The 20,359-nt window shown below is 33.9% G+C and overlaps 4 protein-coding genes across 6 annotated transcripts; all 4 read left to right on the plus strand.

Annotated features, from left to right (window-relative positions):
• The first annotated feature begins 967 nt into the window (after positions 1-967).
• LOC105957619 (transducin family protein / WD-40 repeat family protein) lies at positions 968-8,844 on the plus strand. 2 transcript variants are annotated; one of them, XM_012981558.2, is made up of 22 exons: positions 968-1,320; positions 1,662-1,993; positions 2,533-2,636; positions 2,841-2,909; positions 3,095-3,155; positions 3,444-3,583; positions 4,055-4,244; positions 4,622-4,683; positions 4,823-4,911; positions 5,082-5,154; positions 5,241-5,300; positions 5,394-5,540; positions 5,634-5,672; positions 5,744-5,778; positions 6,253-6,339; positions 6,424-6,589; positions 7,085-7,162; positions 7,283-7,422; positions 7,569-7,645; positions 8,034-8,103; positions 8,214-8,279; positions 8,463-8,844. In XM_012981558.2, the coding sequence occupies exons 1-22, from the start codon at positions 1,261-1,263 to the stop codon at positions 8,595-8,597; spliced, it is 2,280 nt and encodes a 759-aa protein (XP_012837012.2). In that variant the 5' UTR covers positions 968-1,260; the 3' UTR covers positions 8,598-8,844. The 2 variants fall into 2 exon arrangements, with proteins under 2 accessions (XP_012837012.2, XP_012837013.2); XM_012981559.2 differs by having other exon boundaries at positions 997-1,320; positions 7,286-7,422.
• Positions 8,845-9,978: 1,134 nt separating this feature from the next.
• LOC105957617 (uncharacterized) lies at positions 9,979-10,832 on the plus strand. Its single transcript, XM_088822909.1, has one exon. It carries the CDS (start codon positions 9,979-9,981, stop codon positions 10,591-10,593), a length of 615 nt encoding a protein of 204 aa, XP_088679035.1. The 3' UTR covers positions 10,594-10,832.
• Positions 10,833-13,230: 2,398 nt separating this feature from the next.
• Positions 13,231-16,426, plus strand: LOC105957616 (cytochrome c biogenesis protein family). Its single transcript, XM_012981556.2, has 8 exons — positions 13,231-13,841; positions 14,122-14,341; positions 14,429-14,540; positions 14,815-15,087; positions 15,186-15,451; positions 15,558-15,714; positions 15,799-15,882; positions 15,988-16,426. Exons 1-8 carry the CDS (start codon positions 13,367-13,369, stop codon positions 16,141-16,143), a joined length of 1,743 nt encoding a protein of 580 aa, XP_012837010.2. The 5' UTR covers positions 13,231-13,366; the 3' UTR covers positions 16,144-16,426.
• Positions 16,427-17,245: 819 nt separating this feature from the next.
• Positions 17,246-19,943, plus strand: LOC105957615 (protein DETOXIFICATION 33). 2 transcript variants are annotated; one of them, XM_012981554.2, is made up of 7 exons: positions 17,246-17,721; positions 17,798-18,339; positions 18,419-18,505; positions 18,605-18,661; positions 18,748-18,986; positions 19,096-19,301; positions 19,394-19,943. In XM_012981554.2, exons 1-7 carry the CDS (start codon positions 17,350-17,352, stop codon positions 19,517-19,519), a joined length of 1,629 nt encoding a protein of 542 aa, XP_012837008.2. In that variant the 5' UTR covers positions 17,246-17,349; the 3' UTR covers positions 19,520-19,943. The 2 variants fall into 2 exon arrangements, with proteins under 2 accessions (XP_012837008.2, XP_012837009.2); XM_012981555.2 differs by having other exon boundaries at positions 17,439-17,721; positions 17,802-18,339.
• Positions 19,944-20,359: the final 416 nt, after the last annotated feature.

Genomic DNA, 20,359 nt, shown 5'->3' on the forward strand with positions numbered 1-20,359 from the left:
TAAGCTGATTATGTTGTTTTTACAAGTGTTGACATTTCATCTTATTGACCTTTGTTTTGGATTCTTGCATTTTGTCGAAAAATTACGAAAATATTAGGAAATAAAATCTTAAAATTACCATTATTTCCGATTTTGGAACAAAAAATTAAGAATTAATGCAATTTCCGAAAATTCCAAAATTCCGCCGATTCCGAGGTATTCCGAAATTGGAATGGATTTTGAAATTCCGATTTTTTTGGAACGGAAATTGGAACATATTTTAAACTTCCGAAAAAAATTGGAAAATTTCCGAAAAAGGTATTTCCGATCCATTCCGTCCGATTTCCACCCCAAAATATGATACATCATCAGATATAAATGTTACAACTATCTCAATCAACACAGTCGGGTTCCCAATGTGAAATTTAATTATCAAAGTGGCGTTTGCAATTGAAAGCATATGAATTGATGGAAGCCATCTAATTAAAACTCATCGAGTAGATTGCACGTTTTTAGTTGGTCATATGCAATCATGGTACACATTACTGACACGTAAATCGCTTAAAAGTGTAAAAAATAAATATAATTCGTATTAAATTACCTTCATAAAAAAACTTCATTGAAGTCGACAGTAAGATTATCACAAAGTGCAATTAACATAAACTTCACCGAAACCCAATGTATTATTCCGTTAAGGTTTCTAACAATATCTCAGGGATGATTGTAATTACCAATACTATAGGGACCTTAAAGTTATTTTAGCATACCTCAGGGGTGTAGGTGTAATTTACACTTTATTATAAATTCAATTTTTTGGTACTCAATTTGTTAAATTAAAACGTGTAGGTATTTGCTATTGGAGCATTGAAAATAGGATAACTAGTGTAGTGGGTACGGATAGGATATCTAAATGGTGACAGTCCACGTGGATATTATTAATATAAGTGAATAATCTTAAATAAACTTATCTAACCTATGTTTGGTATTGTGATGGATAATATTGATTATTCATGGATAATGGGCCGCCTAAACTAAAAAACTCTCTTCACATATGATGGGCTGTACGATTCGACTCAGCCCAAAATCGAGTTAGGCCCAATACAAGAATACGAAGCAACGAGTTCTCAACTCGGATTACAGACTTGGAAAACAAGCGATTCCCCAAATTTGAGTGTTTTTTTTTCCAATCGAAGCTTTTTCCGGTCTGTATTTCTGGGAAGAAAAGCCTTCTTAAACCCTAGAAATTTCTTTCCGAAATTGAAGAATTAGCTTCAATCATCCATGGATATCGACTTTAAAGAGTATCAGTTGAGATGCCAACTTCGAGGCCACGAAGACGATGTACGATCGCCCATTCTATTAATATTAAATAAATGCTCGATTTCTATCTTCCTTGTTGCAGCTGATTTTTTTTTTTTTTTTTTTTTTTATTTTTTGCAATTCGAAGTTCGATTGACACTATTTTATTTCCAGACATTTTGCTATTAGCTAGAAAGATCCCTTAATTTGCTTGAGCTGTGCTTTTAGTTTTTTAAAATGCAAATTGGTTGATGTTTGGTTCAATATTGCTTCTATTCAGAATGTGTTGCTGAATAATATCTATTGGGTTTGAATTCGTGACGAGTAACTGAAAATTTGGTGTGTTCATTGACGGTTCTTTGTTGAATTTCATCGAATTTTAGGCTCGTGGTATATGCATATGCGGCGATGCTGGTATAGCGACTTCTTCGAGAGATAGAACTGTTAGGTTTTGGACATTGGATGGATCACAAAAGCGCGATTACACCATGTCGAGAATATTGCTGGGCCACACTAGTTTTGTGGGGCCGTTGGCTTGGGTCCCGCCAAATGAGGAGTTTCCAGATGGTGGTATTGTATCTGGAGGAATGGATACTCTTGTTCTCGTCTGGAATATTGCCACTGGAGAGCATGTGCAGTTGCTCAAGGGTCATAAATTGCAAGTCACAGGCATTGCTTTGGATGGTTCAGATATTATTTCAGTCTCCGTAGATAGGTATGCTAGATTTCTTTGGTTGATGATTTTTGTTTCTCGTATACTTTATATTATCTGGCAAATTGTGTTTTGATAGTTATTAGTTGACATCTTACAGTATGGCTTATTTGAGATATCCAATCTAGGATTAGAAAAACTACACAACAGAATTTCACTTAATTCAAGAAAGTCTGAGTCTACTATGGCAACTTTAATGATTCTTAAACCCTGAAACAGTGCTCATCCTGTAAAAAGGAAATAGTATATTAATTATTAACAATGCTTGCCTTTATCTGTATGTTTCTTATTTTTCTGGCGTGCGTGCATAAAAACACGTTGACATGCAGATAGACACACACCAAATATGCTTGTTTTTAAGTATGATAGAAGATTGCTTGTGATAGAGGCCACTTTCTTGTTTCTCAACTTCATCTTTGGTGAAATTTATGCGATGATCTCTCTCTTTTTATATACGAATAGGTTTTTTGTATTAACTTAATTTAGGGCTTATTTTGTCCGTTGCATTACGATTCTGCTCTTATGTGGTTCCTTTATTTTAGTACATTGAGACGCTGGAGAGGAGGTCAACAAGTGGAGACCTTGGATGCACATCAAGCAGCAATTCAAGCAATTGTTAAGTTGCCTTCTGGGGAGTTTGTTACGGGTAACATCCTTTTATTTTCTTATCCATTATTTCTCCAGCTGTCTTCAACTTTTAAATAATATCCACTCCTGTTGTTTTCCATTGTATATTGAATAATTGAAACCAGGTTAGATTATGCAGAATTTTAAGTTTTATTTTTTTAAGAATAGACAGAGAAACCTGTTTTCATTTTTGAACTTTTCTAAGGTTCTTTTTGTTACTCAGGTTCAAGTGATATGACTTTGAAGCTTTGGAAAGGGAAGTCTTGTGTCCATACTTTTGCTGGACATACAGGTCTTGCTTTACTTTCTTTTCGATAACATTAGTATTTTCAGCTCTGTTCGTACCCATAAATACAACGTAGATCTAATATATTCATCTTTTAGTTTGGATGCAAATGCATGTTAAGTAACTATTTATACATCCAAGTTTTGTCTTTTGTATTACTTTATAGTTAAGTAATTTTTTACATTTTACAGATACTGTTCGAGGTGTCGCTGTTATGCCAAATTTAGGAATCCTTTCGGCCTCACATGATGGGTAAGATTTTGGTCAAATTGAATACATTTTACTGATCTGCTAACAACAAGGCATGTAGACATTGTACTTAGTAGTTTAATTTCACGAATGTCATTATCTAGTGCATGAATATGCACATTATATGTGTATGTGTGCCTTGGAGAACAGATTTATTAGCATGCTAAAATTGTCCATTATTTCCTTACTTAATTCCTGGATTTCTAGAGGTGTAAATAGGTTCTGTTGTCTTTTCATTCCGTGATATTTGTTTCTATTGTTGGTATTCTAATATTTTTTTTTAAATGGCAGTTCTATCAGGCTATGGGCCCTCAGTGGAGAACATCTCATGGAGATGGTTGGTCACACGTCCATTGTCTATTCTGTTGATGCTCATGCATCTGGACTTATAGTCAGTGGTAGTGAAGATTGTTCGGCAAAGATATGGAAAGGTTGGTTCTCATAAGGATATTCTTTGGATATGGCATCATATTATCGAAGATTTTGCTGTCTTACCTTTTTCTATTGTTTATGCGTGCTTATATTGGCCAAAATTTTGCTGAGCTAAGATTGTCTTTCTGAAGGCAAGATTTATATTTATTAATTCTTGGGTGCCCTAGCATATCAAATGTTAACTTAAATTCTATATGTGGAACTGTCGACTCTATAAAATATGCTTGATTGCCTTTTTTTTCTAATAGTAAAACTAAGTAACATTGTTGTCTTTTTTTGAGGATAATAAAAGCTGATCTGAAAGGTCAAGCTATTTGGTTTTACTACATTCAATGGAGCTCGTAATGGTGACAGCTATTTTCATTAGATTTAGTCTATAAGAAATTATTGTTTTTATTTCATTAAGATAGATTTAATATCATGATTTGAGCTTCTTATCTTGTGGCATGAAAAATCATCTTTTCTTGCAGATGGAGTTTGTGTGCAAAGCATAGAGCATCCTGGTTGCGTTTGGGATGCCAAATTCTTGGAAAATGGTGACATTGTGACTGCTTGCTCTGATGGGATTGTACGTATATGGACTGTAGATCATGATAAGATTGCGGATGCTGTAGAACGTGATTCATTTGCTACTCAACTTTCTGAATACAAGATCAGTAGGTATTGAGTCCATTCTTTCTATTCTTAACTTATTTTTCTATTCGGTGATATACCAAGTTCAGGTCGCTGTTGTTTAAGTTGGACTATTAAATTTATGAAACTTGTAACTGTTAAGCTCGCTGAATATCTTAATTTATTATAGTTCTCTTGCTACATATGCAATTGTTTCAGATAACATAAAGGAATATTGGTGTTTTGTGATAATATCTCAAACACTTAGTTATGTAGCTATTTTTCCTTTTTATTTTAAAAAATATTTCATGAGTTGATCAATAAGACACTGGATTTGTAGTGGTTTAGTGAATAGGGAGGGTATTGAGATGCTTTGAAATATCTTAGTTACAATTTTCTTGATGTCTTTCTTTATTGTGCATTAGGAAACGAGTTGGAGGGTTGAAATTGGAAGACTTGCCAGGTCTAGATTCATTGAAAACTCCAGGTATGATCGACCGACATAATTACCTAGTACTTTCTCATAGTGCCTGATTCATTAGTGGAGTATGTTAACTTTCGAAGTGAACCAGCAGAAGTTCTATTATACTTAACATGCAAAACTCTATCAATGATAAAATGATCAGGAAATAGTGATGGGCAGACAAAGGTAGTTCGAGAGGGAGATAACGGTGTGGCTTATGCATGGAATATGAGAGAACAGAAGTGGGATAAGGTAACAACAATATATTGCATTTCCATACTTATGCTTATTTGTTTTCTCTTCCTGAAAGTAAATGTTTGTCTTGAATTTAAAGGTTACTGGATTTCGGAATATTCCATATTCTCCCTTTTAGTCCTTTATTTTTGGTTTTGCATTATTTTTTTTTCGTTCTTTACTCATAGATTGGTGAAGTTGTTGATGGACCTGATGATACTACTAAGCGTCCTCTACTCGATGGAATTCAGTACGACCATGGTTAGAAATTTCTACTATAATTAAATTCTCATGAATCTTCATATTCCGTTTCCTTTCAATGACAAGTTGCATAATATGTCTTACAGTCTTCGATGTTGACATTGGAGATGGTGAACCTATACGTAAATTGCCTTACAACCGATCAGGTATATTCTTGATGTATGATATTCTTTTTTGGTAAGTATTTTATTATAATCTTCCATTACATTGACATTGTAACAATGACGATGTTCTTACAGAAAATCCATATGATGTGGCTGATAAGTGGCTACTCAAGGAAAATTTACCTCTTTCTTATCGGGAACAAATTGTGGAATTTATTCTGCAAAATACCGGACAAAAAGATTTTATTCCAGATCCATTGTTTCGAGACCCCTACACTGGATGTAAGACCATATGTTTATTATGTCAAAACATTGTTGGAGATACCTCTAATATGTCATTCACTCTTAACGGGTAATATTTCATTTTTACTTCAGCTAGTGCTTATGTACCCGGAGCATCATCAAGATCGCCAGGTTATTTCACTTTTTCTCTTTGTTGTGATGTTATTTATGAAAGAGGTTGTAATTTTTATTTATAAATGCAGGTGTGACAAAGCCATCTTACAAGCACATCCCAAAAGTAATATTCCAACTTCTGCCTGCCTTTTTTTATTTATTTAAAGTTTAATTCACTCCTTAGGTTATACACTATTACTACATAGTTTTTCCCCACATTTGGTTGTATAATATCATCTATTATTATCTGGTTGCGCATGAGAGAGGCTTAGTAAGTAGAAACTTGTCGAAGTAACACTGAGCACAAAATTTGTCGAAGTAACATTGAGCACATGGCGTAGAATCTAGATGTATATGACTAGAAGCATTAGATAACTACTTAAAAAAGATAACGTTGGTTGGCTGATCACTGAAATAGAGATAGCCGATAGGCTAAAGTACAATATCAATTTTAGAATGACTAGAAATATATCGAGGTACTGACACAGAGTAAATAAGGTGTAGTAGAATCATAAAAAGGATATAAATAATTGAGATGTTTGTGATTTCTTTTCACCAAAAGTAATTTAAGGGCATGTCGTATTTCCTTGTCGTGCAGAAAGGAGTGCTTGTATTCGATGTCGCTCAGTTTGATGGGATCCTCAAAAAGATTTCCGAGTTTAACAATGGCCTGCAGTCTGACCCGGTAAACTGTTTGCTTCAGCATTTTATGCTAAATTATATACTATTTGGATCCTCTTTGAAATGTTTGTAAGTATTTTTTGTGAAGGAGAAACAACATTTATCATTGAACGAGGGTGATATGTCAAGATGGGGTGCCATAGTGAAGATTTTAAAAGACACATCACACTATCATAGCAGTGGATTCTCAAATATTGATGTTGCAATGGTGCTGAAATTGCTAAAAACATGGCCAGTTGAATTGCTATTTCCTGGTAACTAAACTTTGTACAACTTATGTTTTTTTTTTGAACTTTATGCAACTTGGTTGAGAAATAAATAGGTGTGGAATTGTTTTAATTTATAAGCTGCTCGATCTATTTTTGAAAATCTTGTTCAAGTCTCACTCCAACAATATGAACCAAACTCGATGTTCTTTTGGCTTGTTATGATAGCTTGAGCTCTTTAAATGTCTGCTTAGGTTGGATTGTTTCCGTTGCCTATTTCTGCTGCGGTTTCAACTATTTATTTTCACATTTGGATGCTAATTATAACAACCTAAAATGGAAAATGAAGCGTTAGTTTTTCAGCCTATTAGACGACTTGCCATTTAGGTTATTTTCTACACATGGCAGCGATATACCCACTTTTAAATTCAACACTGTTCCACTGTGTTCTAAATGGAAGGAATTAAATTTGCTGTCTATTCAAATTATGCAGATTCTCTTTTTTTCGTTATTGTCTTATTAAATTACAACCAACGGTTGCAGTTGTTGATGTTATGAGGATGATTGTACTGCATCCAGATGGAGCGGCCACGCTTCTGCAATATTTCAAGGATGAAGATGGTACCTAACTGGATTTTCTTCCTACCATTTTCTATGCAAATCTATAAAAAATATTCTATACGATTCTTCAAAATTATCGTTCAGGGTAGTAGTAATAGAAAGCAAATTAATTTTTTTCAGCAGGTATAGTTATTGAGTTGATCAAGAAGATAACTGCAAGTTCTCCACTTCCTGCAAATCTTCTTACCAGCCTACGAGCTGTGACTAATATGTTCAAAAATGGTTACTTCAATGAGTGGTTACTACTACATCGCTCTGAGGTTAGTTCGTATCTTTGATTTAAAGAAAGTTCAGTAGAAAATATATGTCAAAAAAAAGTAAGTTTCTAGCTAATCGTTGTTCGTCGTACAGTTGGCTTTCGTAGGTTATATACTTATTTGCAAATCTCTTTTTACGGATTTTGTAGATTCTTGATGCCTTCTCAAGTTGTGGCTCATCTCCAAATAAGAATGTACAAATGGCCTATGCAACATTAATACTCAAGTAAGTAGCAGGATGAAGGACTTCAATTTTTAAATTTATTTTGACTCTTAATCTGTTTTCGTTTGTTCTTCTCAGACTCTTTATTATGTGGAAAAAATGAATTTTAAAACACTATTTATTTATTCTCGGTTTAATAATGGGTCAAACTTATTGAGTTCCGCTTTAAGGTTTGGGACCCAATCATGTGTTTATGAGTTCTGTTGTGCCATTTGAGATGATACAATTTCTTCCCGGCTTATCTATCGATCATTTAAAATTACTTGCAAATTATCATCAGTGTGGGACATATTTCTGCAGTGTCTCTAAAATTATGAATTATGGTCCACGTGTTTTCCCAGTCAATACATGGGTTTGACTTTATAATTGACACTCGTTTTGAGCTCTGCAGTTATGCTGTTCTTCTGATCGAGAAAAAGGACGAGGAGGGCCAGTCTCAAGTTCTTTCAGCAGCATTGGAGGTATCATTTTTCCGCATTTCTTTTTTCTCTTTCCATTTATGTATGGAAAATAAATTTAAATAAAAAAATAAAAAAAGATGTAACTAACATGTTTCTTTAATATTTCGAAGATGGCAGAAGATGAAACTATTGATTCTGATTCAAGGTTTCGGGCTTTGGTAGCCATTGGCTCACTGGTAGGCTTTCTAATATTTGACCTACTTCAATAATTCAAGTATATATTTTTCGGTTGGTGGAAAAACCGAACCTTTTCTTTTTATGTGGGCTTCTTAGATCAATTTTCGTTTGATATACGTGCACGCAACATGAATTAATTGAATACTGATAGTAGCCAATTTATTTAATTTTGGTACTTGCAGATGCTTGAAGGACTAGTCAAAAGAGTGGCTTTGGATTTTGATGTTCTAAATATCGCCACAACCGCAAAGGCATCGAAAGATGCCAAGATTGCCGAAGTTGGAGCTGACATACAACTCGTAGCCAAACAAACCTGATTTGATTGTTTAACTATCTCCCGGTAAATCAACCTTGATCGTTTTAATTCTCTGTATTCGCGTTTTTTTCTTTAAATTACTAATATATATTTTTGTTCGAACATGATTTTAATTTATTAGAGGATAGTTTTTGTATTTCAATTTTAAAATATGATTTTGATTATACCTCAAATATTTGTTAACGCCATCTATCTGTATAACTCAGACATTTATTTCCTTGCATGCAAATTTCAAGATTGGTTGTTTTCGCGTCGTCTCGATATTAGAATTTCGAAACACCGTAGCTTTCGCGCATTCGTAAAGTTGCACTGAATTAACAAGGAATACAAGTATAGCGAAAATTGGATGTTATAACGAAAAAAAATACCAATTTCGATTTTGGCTGTAATTATCATCGAATTACTAAACAAACACTAAACTTATTTAACGAGATTACCTGGAAATTATTGAAAGTTATTTCACTACATCAACAATTAAATATTACCCGGTGTATTTCATTGGGAGTATAATCTCAATCACCTAGTACGGACACCGACCAACTGACATTTGGGGGCTCATTAAACACCGATCGATACATCAATTTATTTCCCTATATTTAAATTTAAGTCCCTATAAAACCATTAAATTATCGTCCTTTATTATGTTTACTTTTTGGTCACTCGTAATAACACACAAATACAAATACAAATACAATACAATTGCGTCGTCTTCCTCAAATCCCACCTACCTACCCAATTCTATTTTGCTACTCCTCAGGTTAGATTTTTCAATTATCACTCCTTTTTCATACATGCGCGCATTGCGAAAATTTTGTCTGATCTGCATGAATTCACCTCTGTGATTTAGATCTATTTTATTTATTTATTTAATTTTTTTTGCTTTATTTTCAGGTAATTATCAAATTCCGATGAAATTATCTATCGATTTCACCTTTTCTTTTGGGTAAATTTATGTTGTTAGGGTTTGGGAATCGTTTCATTTATTTGGGTGCTTCGTGATTTGGTAATGGCGGATTAGTGATCGTATGAAGTAGTGTGTAGTGGGACTTGATTCTTTTGGAATTGGCATTTGATCGGCCAAATGGTTTGGAATTTAAATTAAAATTCTCGAATTATAAATAGACAATATGAAATTGATTTGATTTACAGTTTATAATATTTGATTTGCCATAGATTTTCATGTTTACAGTGGTGTGGGGTGCTGTTTTCGTCTTTTCTTCGTTCTTCGATTAGAATTAAATCCAATCAGTGATGAATTGATGAAGATGTTTGACTGATTAGAATTTCGCTCTCTTCAATCTTCGTCATTGTAAATTTCGATTACTTTTTTGCCCTTCTGTCTACGAATGGAACAGATTCAGAGGCGCTCGAAAATTGTACATATGGATTACGGGATTGACGAATCAACAGACGCCTCTCATGCACCCGACGCAGCAAATTTCGAATGCAACATATGTTTCGATTTGGCACAAGAACCAATCGTAACTCTCTGCGGGCATCTCTACTGTTGGCCCTGCCTTTACCAATGGCTCCAACTCCACTCCAACTCACACGAATGCCCCGTTTGTAAAGCAATCGTACACGAGGAGAAACTGATTCCCATTTACGGCAGAGGCAAATCGAATTCCGACCCAAGATCTCGATTGTTTCCGGAAGTTTCTGTTCCGAATCGACCAATGGGGCAGCGGCCACCAACTGCCCCACGCGTGGATATGAATTACGCCCGACAAAATGAGGGTTTTGGTCATCAAACACTCTCGACCTTCTTTGCTGCTTTACCGACGATTTTTAACCTCCATGTGCACGGATTTCACGATGGTACTTTGTACGGGGCAACTTCAGGGGTACCGTATTTGTTCTCGAGTTCCTTTCACGGTGGATACGTTCATGGCTTTCATAACTATCAGTCGGCTCCTATAGAGTGGAAGCCGCTTGCTTGGAAGATTGCGTTTCTTCTTCTCGGTGTTTCGATAATCTTGCATCTGATTCTTGCATAAAAGTAAGCTGGTTCTTGATTGGGGGTATGCATGCAAATTGTATATTTGTTTTTAGTTGAATAGATTTTGTTTTTTAATTGGTGTCTTAAGTTATAGCTTGAGTTTTGTTTTCTCATTTGCCTGAATAAATTGGGAAGTGGAAATTTGTTTGTCTGTAGGTTGATTTGTAATTATCTGTGCTATGTAATAACTTAATATGTATTTGAACTATTAATTAATTTCCACTGTGTATTATGTTCTGTGTGTTTCTCACTAAGCTTCAAATATTTATTATTAGTAAATAAAATTAAATATATTTATTATAGTTGAATTTAAAAAATAAAAAAAAAAGAGTTTATTGCATATACCTTGCTACATAATAATCTTTCTTCATCTCATCGTGTTTCGACAGGAGATCTAACGAATGCAGATGCTGCAAAAAAAAAAAAAATATATATATATATATATATATATATATATATATTCATTGATAAACTTACATCGGTACAAAAAATTGAAGTGTTTATCAAAATGACATTTTACCATTTTCGTCTGGATTTCCTGAGCTAGCTCGGGCATGAATTTGTCATCCCTCTATTTATATACAATTATTAGAACATACGAAACAAATGTAATATAATAATTGAACTCGTGGAAATTCTATCAAGCAAAAAATAAGTTTATCACAAAATACAAGAATTCAACATATTCATCATCCAATAACTAAGAACTCGAAACCGAACTCTAGTTAATGATTGATTAAGCATAAGTTTCAATGTATTACATGAAAGAAAACTGATTTGGACAAACAAAATCGTACATTGTTTTCTGAACGACTCTGCATAATAGTCGATAATTGACTATAATGAGGTTAAAGACGAATTCATAAAACAACTGCTTTCGAAATCACTCACACTTTGCGCTATAACATGAAGGCTGCGGCTATATGCAAGACTAATTCCACTTGTGCAAGACCAAGTTAAAATTTTCAATGTATAAATACTATAATACCCTTATTTATTAAAAAAATAAAAAATTTCAAATATGCAAGACCAAAAATTCAAAAACACAAAAAACCCTATCACAAGACCACAAAACCACAAGACCAACTATCATCTTCTCCATCTTCCAAAACTCACAAGACCTTTCTCCTTCCTCCTCCATTAACCCACCAAACCTAGAAATTCAAAATCATCAAAACTCAACAAATCTTACAAAGATGGCAAGTATGGAGTCAGAAGACATCAAAATAGAAGATTCTACGATGAAAGAACCCAAGAATGTATGCATTTATGGGTTTTTTTTAGCTAGAATATCGATTTTCCAAAAAAAATCCCGCGCAAACGAATTCGACATGTACAGGTCGAATTTTACAGGTAAAAATCGACATTTAGATGTCGAATTTGAGGTATAAAATTCGACATTTAGATGTCGATTTTTAGGTATAAAATTCGATTTGAATTTGTGCTACAAATTCGACATGTCAATGTCGATTTTTACCTATGAAATTCGACGCTTAAGTGTCGATTTGTAGCATAGTTTTTCGACACCTTGGTGTCGATTTTTGTTTTTTTTCTCATTATTTGTATTTGGTCTTACATGAGAAAAAAAAGTCAATTTAATTTATGGGCATACTTGTCATTCCATCTTAATAAAATAGAATTTTTTGGAATCTTTCTTTAATTTGGTCTTGCACAAGTGGATTGAGTATTGCATATAGCCGCAGCCTAACATGAAATTTAATCCGTTCCCTATCGAATCGTGCAAATTGATAGTTATTTTACGAAAATTTCCAACTCCAGTAACCGATCGATCGACCCACATTAATCCAAACGAAACAATATGCGTGGATTTAATAATGTATCTCCTTCAATTAAAAACAAATGGCCACGCCTACTCGATACGAATCCACGCACAGAAAAAAAAAAACAAAACTTCTTAGCCGATAAATAGAGGAATAGAAAATCATCAATTTCCCAACTTCAAAAAAAAAAAAAAAAAAAAAAAAAAAAAAACTAATAGATTTAAATCAGCTCAACTCGACGATATTTAGCATAAGGGGTAAAAATAAAAGGATTTTTTTTTTTAAAAATATTAAAAAAAAAATTACTAAATATTTCTCGTGTTTGCAGAATCAGCTAATAGAGTATCGCAGTATCAAAAAAAAATCTCTATAAATTAATATAGTTGGAATCAGATAAATTCTATTAATTTGTAAACAATTAAATTATTGAGTTAATAATTTAGCACATATTCACCGACTCTACATCAGGAGAAACTATTATTTAATTGAGATTATTAATTTATCGAGGTTCTACCGTATATAAATATGTTTGCCGCCACATTTTTTTAATGTGCCGTAATCCACTTTCACAATATCTTTTTAATTGTTTTTATTATTTTTATCTTCTATTTTTTTCTCTGGTTTTTCTTTGCTTAATTTATTTAATGAACAATTTCCTATTATGACAATTAAATATATATTTTTTTTCAAAAAATGAACTTGTATTATTAAATTAGTATAAATATTAATAATGTTTCAAGTATCACCAATAAAATTTATTATAATTGCTATTGTTATGTATTAAACTAATCTATTATTTTCACTTTTAAAATAATAATAATAATAATAATAATAATAATAATAATAATAATAATTATTATTATTATTATTATTATTGCATTGTGGATAAAGCACGGTCGTTATTCGATCGTTTGCCTTCCAAATTCTATCACTTTGAAAAGAAAAAAAATTGCAGAATTTCTCCAAAAATTTCAGATATTTCAATCAGAGATGAAGAATCTGAACTCAGTAGTAACTCAGATGAAGAACCTGAACTCAGTAGTAACTCAATCAAAACTTCAATTGCACAACACCAGAAATGCATTCAAATTCGGATCCCAATTACCCTTCCCCAACAATTATTACTGTCTCTACACTTCATGCAGTACCGGAAATGGCAGAACCCTCACTCTCTCTTTCATCACCAACACCACCGTTTTTGCGCAGCTCAAAACCTCTGACAATGAGAGTAGAATTAACAAGGGCAAGAAGAAGAACAAGGGCACGGCAACTAAAATTGAAGCACCTGATCCTGGCGGAGCTCCGGCTGTTTCCAGCGCCGGAAGTGGTGGAGATCCGAAAATACCACCGTCGAAGGTCGATTCGTGGAGGCTGAAGGGTTTGCCTAAAAAAGTGTTGTCGGTTCTCTCCAATTTGCCCCTGGCGATTGCTGAGATGTTTGCTGTTGCTGCTTTGATGGCAATAGGTATTATAATACTGCTAATTTTTTTTTAGGGTTATTAAATTGTTCTCTGAGCTTTTCCCCCCTTTTAAATTGAACATTAAGAACACCAATTAGGGCACAAGGGAGGTTAATTTATTAATAGTGCTCCTTATTTTGTTCCCCAATGTTACTTAAGTAAGTTTTGTCATGGTGGTGTATTTGCTTTGGCAAAGAATTTTCAGTTTATGCAGAATACGTCGAATAGTTAGCTCTCGATCGTAGCAAAAATTGCATTGTGATTATCGTTAATTTTTTTTTGCAGGAACTTTTATTGAGCAAGGCGAGGCACCCGATTTCTATATTCAGAAGTACTCCGAAAACAATCCTATATTGGGATTCTTCACATGGAAGTGGATTTTCGCACTCGGATTTGACCATATGTTCTCATCTCCGGTATTTTTGGCAACATTAACTCTTCTAGCAGCATCACTTATGGCTTGCACTTCCATTACACAGATTCCCATTGTGAAGGTAGCAAAAAGGTTTGTTTAATTTCTCCGTGTATCTAATAATTCGTGTATTTTCCCTTATTGTACCCTTGATATATATAACTCCAATTTTTTTTTCAGATGGTCCTTCTTACAATCAGCCAAGAGTATCCGTAAGCAGGAATATTCCGATACCTTACCCAGAGCTTCGATCAAGGATTTGGGTCTCATTCTAATGGGCAATGGATACGAAGTATAAATAACACTTTACCCTTGTCTTGATTAATAATACTTATGCACCGTGAATATCTTTACATTTTTCCTTACTAAGTGTTTCTTGAAAACTCATTGATATTATTTAAATACGTGAAACAAGACTTTTTTGCTCGGATACAAAATAGCATCATACCATACTTGTCGTTGGTTATTTTTCTTGATCAAGAAAACTTTATTTATCATCTTCCATTTGCTTGTTCGTTCACCTTGATAATGAGCGCCGGATAAAGACAATCGGTTTATTTATTTAGGTATTCTTAAAGGGACCATCACTATACGCATTCAAGGGTATGGCAGGTAGATTTGCCCCCATCGGAGTACACTTAGCATTGCTGTTAATAATGGTCGGTGGAACACTTAGTGCAACCGGAAGTTTCAGAGGCTCGGTAACAGTTCCACAAGGTCTAAACTTTGTAATAGGAGATGTATTAGGACCAATCGGATTCTTATCCACTCCTTCGGAATCTTTCAACACCGAGGTTCATGTAGATAGATTCTACATGGACTACTACGATAGTGGAGAGGTGGAAACATAAAAAATCATTACCTCTTCGGTTTTTTTATTACTGCTCTCTTAATTCGAATTTTTAATTTTTTTTTTGTTTTTGTGTTTATTCGCCAGGTGTCGCAGTTTCACAGCGATCTTTCGCTATATGATCTTAATGGAAAGGAAATAATGAAGAAGACGATAAAAGTGAATGACCCTTTGAGATACGGTGGGATTACTATTTACCAGACGGATTGGAGTTTGTCCGCATTACAGGTAATGAAAGATGATGAAGGGCCGTTTAATTTGGCTTTGGCACCGTTGAAAACCAATGGAGATAAGAGGCTTTACGGAACGTTTTTGCCTGTTGAAAATTCCGGTTCTACTAATCTCAAGGGAATGTATGTAATAATTTTCTTAAACAGGGTATATTATTATTATTATTATTATTTTATTATTTTTTATTATTGTCACGCTGTTTTTATTCTTCTTGTTCCCGATAATCAGATCAATGCTTGCTCGTGATATGCAATCGATTGTCCTATATGATCAAGAAGGGAAATTTGCAGGAGTGAGAAGGCCGAATTCGAATCTTCCAATCGAGATTGATGGCGTAAAGATTGTTGTATTAGAAGCAATTGGCAGTACTGGCCTTGAAATAAAGGTGATGTCATAATAATTATTTATAAGAGAGTTTAATTATATCAATTTTTCGTTTTTAACGGTGTTAAATTTGTCGCAAACACAGACCGATCCAGGAGTTCCAATCGTTTATGCTGGTTTTGGTGCTCTCATGCTCACCACTTGCATCAGTTTTTTATCTCATTCTCAGGTATTTTTCTGTATATTATTGTATCATTTTTATTATCGTAGAAGCTATATACTAATTCTTTTGAATTTTTCCAAACACTTTTAAATATAATTAAAAAAAAAAAAGATATGGGCCTTTCAAGACGGAACAGCTGTGGTTGTAGGAGGTAGAACAAATCGATCGAAGGGTGAATTTCCAGATGATATGAACTTCTTACTTGATCAAGTTCCTGAACTAATTGATTCTTCTGCTTCAAATCAATCAGAAATTATCGGTGGCTAATTTTAACTAAGCCCGAGACACTCTAATGTCGGAATTTTGAGCTAGGGTGATGAAAATTGGAAATAGTAATCATTATTTTGATATATATACTAAATAGAGAAGTGAGGCGTTAAAGAAATCGAGACACGGTGAGATTTTTTTTTGCTTATACTTAATCTTTGCATGTAAAGCCTTTTTTATTATCATCTCTTACAAGACAGTAAGAGAATTTCTCATAGGCATAATAATGTCATTTACTGTATATTGTTTTTTTTACTACATATATACATTGTCTTATAACAAAGTAAGATTAAATTATGTATATATTTATATATATATGTATGTTTTGTTGACTGCATAATGAATGCATATGCAAAAGGGTTTGGAATTGATGGGGAAGTTGTGGGTTGAGAGTAAGTGCATTACTGGAGATTTTATGCAAAAGTTAGTTGACTGTATTAGCAGTATTTTGAATTTGTTGTACCAACTTGTTGGTGCATGCATGCATGCACAGAAAAGGACATACTATATATATTAATTAATAATCAGGTAAAATAATAATTAAGGAGTAAAGAAGATTGATTAACGCTAATTACAGTCTCACACAACATATGTAATTTTCTCTCTCCTTTTCTAGCGTGTGCGGTGTGTGTGTGAGAGAGAGATGATTAGGTGGGGCCGGGGGAGATTTCCCATCATATATAAGAAAGAAAGTCAAATATTGCTTTTGCGATTTCACCAACCACACTTATTAATTATTATAATATAATAAAATGTTAAAAGACGTGTGGTGGTTACTGGTTATGCAACGAGCACATCTTCCCCACTTTCATGGATCCAATAAATTACCAACCATAAATCGCTAAAATAAACCATAAATTGAATAAAACTTTCCAATAATCCATTTTTTTTTAATTGCAAAACTGAGGATTAGTACCACTATTTTCAAAACCAATAATTAAGGTCTTAGCTGTAGAATTAATTGCAAAACTGAGGATTAGTACCACTATTTTCAAAACCAATAATTAAGGTCTTAGCTGTAAAAGAAATCACAAACATAATGTATTTACGGCAATAAAACATTAATAATATCAGAACAAAAACAAAAATACCAAAATTCAACAATTAAAAAAAAAAAAAAAAATCGGTGTCAGCCAACTAATCAATACCTAATGATTCGTAGTATATATTGCCATTTGTCCCTTCCCAGAAAAAAAAAAATTTTCCATGCCAAAAAAGTCAAGTGTGACATTGCCATATTTGTACAGTGCTCTTGATACAACAAATATATACATACATACATACACACACACTATGAAACAGAACAAAGAAAGCCAGCATTTGCTGCAAAAAATGGAGCCCAAATCATCAACTTTTGAGATCGAACCAGTACACCAAGAACACGAGAAAACGTGCTCAAGAACATGGGAAGAATCGAAGAAGCTGTGGGAAATCGCGCTACCAGCAATTCTCACAATCGTCACACAATTCTCAATCGGATTCGTCACCGTTGCATTCGTCGGCCATCTCGGAGAAGTTGAACTCGCTGCCGTTTCCGTTGTGCAGAATGTGCTCGAGGGATTCGTCTTCGGCATAATGGTGAGTGCTCAATTGATCGCAATGAATTCTGCTATTTATCGAAGCATGATCGCAAGGTGTTTGTATAAATGTCTAGCTAGGAATGGGAAGCGCACTCGAAACACTCTGCGGGCAAGCAGTTGGCGCAGGCCAGTACGATATGCTCGGAATCTACACGCAGAGATCGTGCGTTATCACTCTCGCCACATCGTTGTTGCTATTGCCACTCTACATCTTCACTACGCCGATACTAAATCTCCTCCGTCAGGACAAGAAAATCTCCGAAATGGCCGGGAAGTACGCTCTTTGGGTTGTTCCTCAGTTGTTCGCCTACGCGCTGAATTTCCCGGTGCAGAAGTTTCTACAAGCGCAGAGCAAAATATGGGTTATGACTAGTATATCTATATTTGTTTTGGGATTTCATGTTCTTTTGAATTGGATACTTGTGGTGAAATTCGAGAAAGGTCTTCTCGGTGCTGCTATAGCTGAGAATATATCATGGTGGCTTGTGGTTATAGGGCAGATTATTTACGTGGTTTCGGGTTTTTTTACGGAATCTTGGACTGGATTTTCTTTATTGGCTTTTAAATCGCTTTATAGTTTCGTGAAGTTGTCGCTTGCTTCGGCTATTATGCTTTGGTAAGTACTACCGATGAATTGTTGAAATAAGCCTCTTAACCATAATTGATTCTATAACCGCGTCGTTTGTTTTTTTCAGTTTGGAGTTATGGTATTATACTTTGGTGATACTTATGGTTGGTTGGTTAAAGAATCCAGAAATTGCTGTGGATGCGATTTCGATTTGGTTAGTTTTTGCCCCTTTAACGCGTTCTTTTTTTTACGGTTTTTTTTTTTTGTTAATTAATTTATGTTTTTCGCCTCTTACATTGGTTGAATTTGACAGCATGAATTTGGAGCTTTGGACTTTAATGATTGCGTTGGGGTTCAACGCTGCAATCAGGTTCGTAACTTTGTACACGTCGAAGATGTTTATGTCAAAATTGAAATATTTGATCAAACTTGTAATTTTTTTTTAATGATTTGCAGTGTTCGTGTTTCGAATGAACTTGGAGCTAATAATCCGAAAGCCGCGAAATTCTCAGTACTAGTAACTGTGGTTACATCACTTATTTTCGGAGTTATATTCACTGCAGCAATTCTTGCAACTCGGGACTATTTTCCGATATTATTTTCCAATAAAGACGAAGTCATAAAAGAAACCTCCAAATTGGGATATTTCTTAGCAGCAACAATATTCCTCAACAGCGTTCAACCAGTACTCCACGGTAAATTTTTAAGTATTTAATATTGTGTTCGTTTTTTTTTTTGGTATATATGTGAACTAAACGTACGATTTTTTGTCGTGAAAAATTGAATTTTATTTGAATTTTTCAGGGGTGGCAGTAGGGGCAGGATGGCAATTATCTGTAGCATTAATAAACATCGGGTGTTATTACATTTTTGGCCTTCCGTTTGGTGCATTGCTCGGTTATAAACTTGATCTTGGTGTTAAAGGGATTTGGTTAGGGATGTTAGCTGGTTGTTTACTACAAACGGTGATATTAATTATCTTTGTGCTTCGAGCTAATTGGAGTGAAGAGGTTCGTATAAGTTCATATAAAATAACTTTTTAGTATTTTGAAACTGATTTTTTACGTGTAAAATTCTGAACGAAGTTCTTGTCCGAATGCAGGCTTTGCTGGCGGAGGAGAGGGTGAATACTTACGGTGCAACACCATTGCCTCGGGATGAGAGTGCAGAAAATGGAATTATTTCAGACAATCGAGATTCAACTATTAAGAAAATCGAGTACCGTTGAATGGTAAAACTTGTCTGCGAGTTCGATTCTTTGTATACATTAGATCTACTCATACTAGATTTTGGTTAGGGGTAGAAGTTAGAAAATATTTTTGAAATTAAAATTATTTATTAGCAGCCATGTTATAATGATGCGTATTTCTATGCTACACACGGCGAAGACTACACCGGTTGATTTTATACCGTTGATTTATACACACCAATGTGGGTGTGTGTGTGTGTGTTTGTGTGTATATAAATGGTAAAGATCTACCCGGTGTATTTCACCCGATGTAGCATAGAATAGACCGGAAAATATCAAAATAATATACAATGATGAGTCAGCATTTTGGCCAATTTCAACAATTCACATAATATTTTGTTGAAATTTAATTTTACGGGCCTAAATTTTCTTAATATATAGGGTTGGTCCATGGGCTTTAAAATTTTCAATTGTGTCTATACTTTTATAGCATTTTATTTGTATGTAGCTATAGTTACACGATGGTTTTTCAGATGCTACATGCGATGTAATATATCGGATAATATTGAACAATTGATCTGTATATAATAAGACACACAAATATGTGTGTTCAGTGGATGATTATATAAAATCGACACTTCTAAAAGATTTTTTTAATTTCCTAAAACTAAAATATTTTCTCGTTGAATTAATGATCACATAAATTTAGTTTCACAAACATATAATACACCTAAAAATTAATAAAATTAAATAATTTAATCGAGGTTATTAATTTATCGAAATTCTACTGTATACATATTTTTTTGATTTGTGACATGTAATAATTTAGTAAAATTTTCAACTTTTTAATAACTCAGTATAACTTTAATTTAATTTAAT

The sequence above is a fragment of the Erythranthe guttata genome, chromosome 2, assembly GCF_056151865.1.
Source record: "Erythranthe guttata isolate IM_541 chromosome 2, IM_541, whole genome shotgun sequence".
In the NCBI taxonomy this organism is placed as follows: Eukaryota; Viridiplantae; Streptophyta; class Magnoliopsida; order Lamiales; family Phrymaceae; genus Erythranthe; species Erythranthe guttata.

What these genes read in the sequence shown, in the direction of transcription:
- LOC105957615 (XM_012981554.2), top strand. Translation starts at nt 17,350, where the DNA reads ATGCCAAAAAAGTCAAGTGTGACATTGCCATATTTGTACAGTGCTCTT. An exon ending in GATTCGTCTTCGGCATAATG is followed by an intron (nt 17,722 to 17,797) that starts GTGAGTGCTCAA and finishes ATAAATGTCTAG; the next exon opens with CTAGGAATGGGAAGCGCACT. An exon ending in GCTTCGGCTATTATGCTTTG is followed by an intron (nt 18,340 to 18,418) that starts GTAAGTACTACC and finishes TGTTTTTTTCAG; the next exon opens with TTTGGAGTTATGGTATTATA.
- LOC105957619 (XM_012981558.2), top strand. Translation starts at nt 1,261, where the DNA reads ATGGATATCGACTTTAAAGAGTATCAGTTGAGATGCCAACTTCGAGGC. An exon ending in TGGAATTCAGTACGACCATG is followed by an intron (nt 5,155 to 5,240) that starts GTTAGAAATTTC and finishes TATGTCTTACAG; the next exon opens with TCTTCGATGTTGACATTGGA. An exon ending in AGTTGAATTGCTATTTCCTG is followed by an intron (nt 6,590 to 7,084) that starts GTAACTAAACTT and finishes CAACGGTTGCAG; the next exon opens with TTGTTGATGTTATGAGGATG.
- LOC105957617 (XM_088822909.1), top strand. Translation starts at nt 9,979, where the DNA reads ATGGATTACGGGATTGACGAATCAACAGACGCCTCTCATGCACCCGAC.
- LOC105957616 (XM_012981556.2), top strand. Translation starts at nt 13,367, where the DNA reads ATGAAGAATCTGAACTCAGTAGTAACTCAGATGAAGAACCTGAACTCA. An exon ending in ATTGTGAAGGTAGCAAAAAG is followed by an intron (nt 14,342 to 14,428) that starts GTTTGTTTAATT and finishes TTTTTTTTTCAG; the next exon opens with ATGGTCCTTCTTACAATCAG. An exon ending in TCTACTAATCTCAAGGGAAT is followed by an intron (nt 15,452 to 15,557) that starts GTATGTAATAAT and finishes CCCGATAATCAG; the next exon opens with ATCAATGCTTGCTCGTGATA.